The sequence below is a fragment of the Lolium perenne genome, chromosome 7, assembly GCF_019359855.2.
Source record: "Lolium perenne isolate Kyuss_39 chromosome 7, Kyuss_2.0, whole genome shotgun sequence".
NCBI lineage: Eukaryota > Viridiplantae > Streptophyta > Magnoliopsida > Poales > Poaceae > Lolium > Lolium perenne.
Genome location: NC_067250.2, coordinates 288,251,446 through 288,259,025, shown reverse-complemented (window position 1 = coordinate 288,259,025; position 7,580 = coordinate 288,251,446). Strand labels below are relative to the sequence as shown.

General features: G+C 43.0%; 1 protein-coding gene across 1 annotated transcript; it reads left to right on the top strand.

The window, feature by feature from the left end:
• Window positions 1–1,613: 1,613 nt before the first annotated feature.
• On the top strand, window positions 1,614–6,834 carry LOC127312364 (EH domain-containing protein 1). The gene is made up of 16 exons (XM_051342904.2): window positions 1,614–1,821; window positions 1,937–2,016; window positions 2,094–2,162; window positions 2,279–2,336; window positions 2,423–2,475; window positions 2,573–2,615; window positions 2,691–2,752; window positions 3,753–3,866; window positions 3,993–4,095; window positions 4,205–4,254; window positions 4,793–4,921; window positions 4,995–5,246; window positions 5,328–5,407; window positions 5,679–5,805; window positions 5,891–6,034; window positions 6,348–6,834. The coding sequence occupies exons 1-16, from the start codon at window positions 1,743–1,745 to the stop codon at window positions 6,531–6,533; spliced, it is 1,629 nt and encodes a 542-aa protein (XP_051198864.1). The 5' UTR covers window positions 1,614–1,742; the 3' UTR covers window positions 6,534–6,834.
• The last annotated feature ends 746 nt before the right edge of the window (window positions 6,835–7,580 follow it).

Here is a 7,580-nt window from a genome sequence, read left to right as displayed (position 1 = left end):
GCCGCACCACCTAGGGCTGCCCATGGCCGGCGCCCTAGCCACCCCCTCTCCCCAAACCCTAGCCTCTCCTCCTCCACATAATACTCCCGCAGCGCATAGGCGAAGCCCTGCCGGAGTTCTCCACCACCACCGCCACCACGCCGTCGTGCTGCCGGGATTCCGAGGAGGATCTACTACTTCCGCTGCCCGCTGGAACGGGGAGAAGGACGTCGTCATCAACACCGAACGTGTGACCGAGTACGGAGGTGCTGCCCGATTGTGGTACCGTCAAGATCTTCTACGCGCTTTTGAAAGTGGCAAGTGATCGTCTACCGCAGCAACGAGAGCCTCCTCTTGTAGGCTTTGGAAATCTTCAAGGGTTAGTCTCGTTCATCCCCTCGTTGCTACCGTCTTCTAGATTGCATCTTGGCTTGGATTGCGTTCTCGCGGTAGGAATTTTTTTGTTTTCTATGCTTCGAATCCCTTCAGTTGCCATATTAACGAATGACAAAGTCCATTGGAGGCGGAATTGAGAGTGGGAGTGGAAGGGCTAAAGCTTGCTATAGCTCACTCTGGTCTGACAATCTCGGTGGAGTCGGATTATTCTCAACTTATCGAAGTGGTCAAGGCTGCGTCGGTTGATAGATCACCTTGTCTACATTGGATTCATGAGATTAGAAGTTTAGTTAATGAAAGTAGAGAGTGTTGTTTTGGTTAAAATGGAACAAGAATAGGTTAGGGTTAGTGATTCTCTTGCTAATCTAGCAAGACTACAACGATGTACTCTTTTATGATTGGGTTCTGGACCTGAACTTGCTCTTCAATTGCTTAAGGGCAAGCAACCGACACTTCTCACTATGTCTGCACCTGCCCGGCTCGGCCGACTGCTCCTGTTATGCCCTGGCTTAAACCCCCGCTGGGATTTGTGAAGCTAACTGTGGATGGTTCGTTTAAAGATGGTGTGACCGGTTCAGGCTCTATACTCAGGATGATATGGGTGCTATCATCTGCTCTACATGCAAGTTTGTCATGCCATGTTCTGATGCGTTGGAGGCGGAGCTGCATGTGCGCTTGGAGGGTCTAAACTTGGCTTTGGCAAGATCTTCTCTTCCGATCATTATTGACACGGACTCGGCCCAGCTCGTTGCTATGGTTACCGCTAGTGTTATTGATAGATCTCCCTACAACAATTTAGTTTCCGAGATTAAGTTTTTAGCTTCTCAAGATAGAGTTTGTTCTTTTGTAAAAGTGGATCGTGGACAAGGTAGGGTAAGCTACGTTCTTGCAAATTTTGCAAGGACCGAGGGTAGAACTGTCACATGGCTAGGATCGGGACCTGAGGTTGCTCTTGGGAACTTGAGCTTGAGTCGCTTGTAAGCCCTAATGAATTCCATTTTTACCCGCAAAAAAAAAGACTCGACTGCTATGCAGCCTAACCTGATTAATAAAGTTCCTATTGATTATCTTGCAAAAGAAAAACATTAAAGATGAAAACAGCATGTAGGATCCGGTCCAACCTCTCGCGACGTTTCTTAACGTCAACGGTGTTGGGCAACGCGGCATCAAGCAAATCAACGCCGCGTGGGTTCGAGCCAAACTCCACCAGTACTCAATCAATCCCCCGTGTTAGTACCAGCACAAGTAAAATCCTTTTTTGAAATCGCTGCTGCTACCCCGGCAGCGTCGCCACGTCGTAGGGTTTTACTCCCTTTGCTTCTCCCAGCTGCCAAGGCAAGGCCCCGCGGCGACCGAGGTCGGGGGCCATGGAGATCGGGGCGGCGAGCAGCTGCTCCAAGGAGCACCAGAAGATCTACTCCGAGTGGTTCGCCTTCGCCGACTCAGGTCCGATCCCGGCCCCCCTCCGATCCCCATTCCCCTTCCGCCTGCTCCTCTCCCCGATTCGCTTCGATTCGATTCGATTCCCTGACCTGCCCTGCCCTGCTCTGCGCGCGCGCAGATGGCGACGGCCGCATCACGGGCCCCGACGCCATCAAGTTCTTCGGCATGTCCAGGCTCCCCCGCGCCGACCTCAAGCAGGTACCGCGCGCCGCTCTCTCCTCAATCTCCTGCTACTACTGTAGAGCTCTCTCTAATGTGCCGCGTCGCGCCTCAAGGTCTGGGCCATCGCGGACTCCAAGCGGCTCGGGTACCTCGGGTTCGGCGAGTTCGTCACGGCGATGCAGGTTCTCCTCGCCACTTCACGCGTTCCATCGAGCATCATCATACTTCCGTGCTACCACTGTATTCCTCGCTCTGTTAGTTAGTTTTCACTTGGTGACTAGTTTGTTGCAATTGGCAGCTCGTCTCTCTGGCGCAAGCGGGGGATGAGATCACCCCGGACAGCATTAAGCGTGACGGTTGTTGCCGCTACATACCAAATCAGCTCCCTTCATTTACCGCTTCATTTAATTTATCCTAATTTGTCTACACTGATTTCCGACAGATCTAAGCAGCTTGAATATTCCAGCGATGGAGGGTCTGGATACTCTGCTTGCGGTGAGTCTATTATGCTTCAGTGCCACCTCTTCAGTATTTGCCATGTTTGTTTGCTTCATCCCACTGATCTGAAAGCATGATGATGACCGCTTTTCAGAGGTCCAAGCATTTGGTAAAGAGGGTTGATCAGGCTGGGGATGGTAAGGAATGGACCTGTGAATGGCAAGTCACACCGGTGAGAAATATATATGAAGCAACCGTTTGTGTTTGTGCAGGATTTCCTCAGGCACAAGGACCTTCGACAGACCATTGGTTCACCTCCAAGTCGTCGAAGAAGGTAGTGTTCATGTTCTTCCTTTTAAGTTGGCTTGTCGTTTCAAGCTCTTACAGAATATTGGCAACCTTCATTTCCAACATGTTCAATACTAGCATATAATTTTACTTTTTTTTGTTGTATCAATGAACCTTTTGAGAGTTAACACTGAGGTAGAATTTCGTCGTACATGAGTCATGGGGTGAGGTGAAGGGTTGACATGTATTTCAAAGCAACATTGAAAGGGTCGTGTTCATTTTGGGGTTTGAATGTAGTTATCTTCGTATAATACATACTCCCTCTGTTCAGTTTTTAATCGACTCAGGGACACAAGACAAATGAACTAGCAGTGGTGCCACTTTAAGTCAATTAAATAGGAATGGAGGGAGTACCTTTTTTTTCCAGCAGGGCTTCTTTCCTCGGTTTTTTTATAAATTATGCAATAGTATTTACAGAGAGGCAGTACTTGATGTCTAAATTCAACTAACTTTGACGAATTGTTGATGTTTTAACTAACATAAAAGGAAGGTTTGACAAAATAGGGTAGTTCCTTCTCATGTCAATGATTGTCTAACAAGGTATGAAGGCATCAATCTCAAATCATTTAGCTAGTGCAGCTCTGCTGTACCCAACCAAGTGCTACGAGAATATAATCTTTTATGTGTACATCGCTGTCGTAATGAAGCATGGTTCATTCTAGGGGAATTCCCTATTCATTTTAGTAGAGCTTCAGTTAATGAACTTAGACACAAGAGGTTACACTTAATTTTGCTGAACAGAACCTCACTACAGAACATCTGCAAGACACCATAGAAACCCTTTGAATGATGGTGCTTCATGAACTAATAAAGCATTTTGTACTTTTGTTTCTGTCGCGCAATATTAGACGTTGCAGACTTGCATGTCATTAAGTTAAATAGTACGGCCTTGTCGCAAGCAAGCAATTGCTTGTCAAATGATGGTAATTTCCTCACTGACACATGTGCCATTCATGCTGACCTTGTTTATTGTGTTTTCAATACAGATACCTCTGACTGCTGTTACTTCTGTCATTGATGGTTTAAAAAGACTATACATCGAAAAATTGAAGCCTTTGGAAGTTGCATACAAATTCAATGATTTTGTGTCCCCATTACTGGTAAATAAATACTTGTAATTTCCATATCTGGTCTCTATACGAGTTACAGATGGCCACTTCAGTTACTTTGTGGCATTACCTTAAAAGTAAGCTACTTAAGTACAAAATAATATTATCCTTTTGCAGACAAACAGTGATTTTGATGCAAAGCCGATGGTTATGCTCTTAGGTCAATATTCAACGGGGAAAACTACTTTTATCAAGCATCTGCTAAAAACGAGCTATCCAGGTATTTCCTGGAAATACTTGGACATGTATTTCCTGTAGTTTCTGGGTTTAATTTAATCACATGCCATGAGACAAACTGACAATTAATCTTCTACTTTGCACTTCTACAGGTGCCCATATTGGACCAGAGCCAACAACCGACAGATTTGTTGTTGTCATGGTAAACTTTAGGCATTCTTAATTTTTTTATTTGTACAAATACTTGGTGGACCAAAATTTATTACCCCCAGATATGATTTCTGAAGTAAGTTAATTGAAATGCACAATACATGGTTAGTCGAACACTGGAGTACAACTCTTCATGCATTAGTGGACAATTGATTGTGTGTTTGTGACTTTTGAGAATAGTGTTACTTATCTAGCTCATGACTTTAGCACAGTGCTGCATTGATTGGCAGTCTCCCCCTTTTGTGAAACTTTCCTCTGGATCACCAAGCTATAGGTATTGTTTGGAGTGTGTCTTCTGTAATGGCTGCTGGTTTGTACTTATTCCTGCCTATGGAGCTTGTAACTGAGGTTAAACGTCCACTGTCAATTTGTTTTTATTTCCATTGTTGGGGCTTAGATCAGATGTTCGTGCAATTTAAACAACTTGCATTGTCCGCATGTCCAGCTAGTATATTAATGTACAGTGCTTTACCTATATTTGTCACTGTTAGTTGCTTCAGTAGCCCGTTAACTATTTTCCCTCTTACCAGTCAGGACCTGATGAACGGACTATTCCTGGGAATACTTTAGCTGTTCAAGCAGATATGCCTTTTAGTGGTCTTACAACATTTGGGACTTCGTTTTTATCCAAGTTCGAATGCTCTCAGATGCCACATCCGGTAAGATTTTGTTTTGATGCATCTAGGAGACACATGGTTATGTAGAAACTGATACCTAACTTGTATGTTGAAGCTACTGGAGCATATCACGTTTGTCGACACACCTGGTGTTCTTTCTGGCGAAAAGCAACGGACACAGCGCAGCTACGAATTCACTGGTGTTACATCATGGTTTGCTGCCAAGTGTGACCTCATTCTTCTTCTATTTGATCCTCACAAGCTTGATATTAGTGATGAGTTTAAACGTGTAATCGGATCTCTACGTGGGCATGATGACAAAATACGTGTAGTTCTAAACAAGGCAGACCAAATTGACACGCAACAGGTAGGGTCATTCATTGTTCTCTCTGCATGAGTTGTGATGTTTATGCTTTGTTTTCTGTACGTAACAGTATTTTCCCTGCAGCTTATGAGAGTGTATGGTGCACTTATGTGGTCTCTTGGTAAAGTATTGAATACCCCTGAGGTGTCACGCGTTTATATTGGGTAACCGCCCATGCCCTCATCTACTTTGTCTCACTCATATAGTCCTATCTATTGTATTTTGCTACAGATTACTGCCGACTTAAAATCTTGTCAAAAATCTAGATTGAATACTATTAGAAGTGCCGTAGTTGTGTTCGTTTACCTCAGAGAAGTATGTGGCGTACTTTCATCTACTTAAGCAACAATATCTGAATCTTGTGTTTGTAAAATGGTAATTACTGGATCGCCCCAGCATGTTGGCACAGTGAACTCACTTCAGAATTGAATGCAGATCATTCAATGACAAACCAGTAAAGGAATCAGCTGTTGGTCCTATCGGAAAGGAACTGTTTGAGAAAGAGCAGGATGATCTTCTTTCTGATCTAAAAGATATACCAAAGAAAGCTTGTGACCGCCGAGTAAGATTTTTCACCGTTGTGTTCTTTTTAAAACCTGTTCACATGTTTTTTTTCACAAATTAACCCCATCGGTATATATGTACAGATCAATGAATTCGTGAAACGTGCTAGAGCTGCCAAGATACATGCTTATATAATTGGCCATCTAAAGAACCAGATGCCTACGATGATGGGGAAAGCTAAAGCTCAACAGCGACTTATAGACAATTTGGAGGATGAGTTTGCAAAGGTATGTATTTGTTCCATCTTTAACTTCCTAGCCAGTCCAGAACCAATGTAGATTGACAGAAACATTGTGACCCTTGCTTATGAGTTCATATCAGAAGATCTGTTATATTGGCATTGTACCATGTTATTACTTGCCAAGCCACCATTGGCTTAATAATTAGTACAGTTTTAACCTGTGTTTTGCTAGTTTTGCAAGTTCTATAGTGGTGGCAGAAAGAGCTAAATAGTGTTTTTGCTGACTGTCTGAACTTCTGCTTTTACGCACTCAATTTGTAATCTTAATGCCCGACTAATAACTGTGTCTGTTGGTGCAGGTGCAAAGGGAACATCATCTTCCAGCAGGAGATTTCCCTTTCGTTGACCACTTCAGAGATGTGTTGGGTGGCTACAGCATCGACAAGTTTGAGAAGGTCAAGCCCAAGATGATCCAGGCGGTGGACGACATGCTCGGGTACGACATCCCGGAGCTTCTCAAGAACTTCAGGAACCCTTATGAGTGAACACACATCTTGATTGGAAGATGGTATTGGTTTACACTAACACGTGAGGCGTGGATGGATGCTGTTTACTGTAGTGTTGAAATTTGTCGGGCAGCGCCAACATCGCCAGTGTTTCATGCGTCTTGGGGTATTTATTGCTACATTATACCCATTGTTGTATAACTGTATGATGCATAAGATTCAGAAGCAATTGCTCAACTGTTCCTGCCGGATTGACAATTTGGCATGTAAAGAATGGAACGGCAGGTGGGGTGGCCCATTTTTTAACTTCCAATGAGTATCTATGTGTTTCTGAGGAACATCTTCAATTCTTGTTGATGCGATCCAGTCAATTAACTACCTGTGAAGAATAGTGGACCACTTTGAGAGGTGTTTTTTTGAGTAGCAGCCACCTGTTTCGCTATATGTGGTTGCATTATTATTTCATTTTGGCATATTAGAGATCAACTTTCATGGCAGCAGTCTGGGGCCAGAGCCAACTTTCTGTTATTGGAGTTTTTCTATAACGAGCGATGCGTAGAGGTCTTTCATCACACTGTAGAAGTTAAATGCGGCTTCATATTATTCATTTTGGAGTACTCCCTCAGTTCAATAGTCCTAGGTATTTGACCAGCTTAACGTAAGATATATATTATCTAGATTATACCATTAGAAACTTTAGCTTTTATACTTTTTAATGGTATATTTTTGTGTTATATAATTTTAGTTATATGGATTAAATTGACGATTTAAGTACATGTGCATGACTTGTAAACTGAAATGGAGGGAGTAGTATTTTGCTTTTGGCAACTGTTGGTTTTGGTTTTTTTCTGCCATAAGAAGAGTGGTTCAATAGATTTGTAGGATTTTAATCATAGGAGTTTTAATATATAGTGTATGTGGTTAAGAGGAATGTATCCTTGAAAACTCCTATGGATTGTTTTCATATACTAAATTTTCATATAATATCTAGTAAGATATTTGACCTCTTCAAAAATTACAATAACTATGATATACACAATCTTTAGAAAAGTTCGATATTCTCTTATGTTGTAACCAAACAACTTA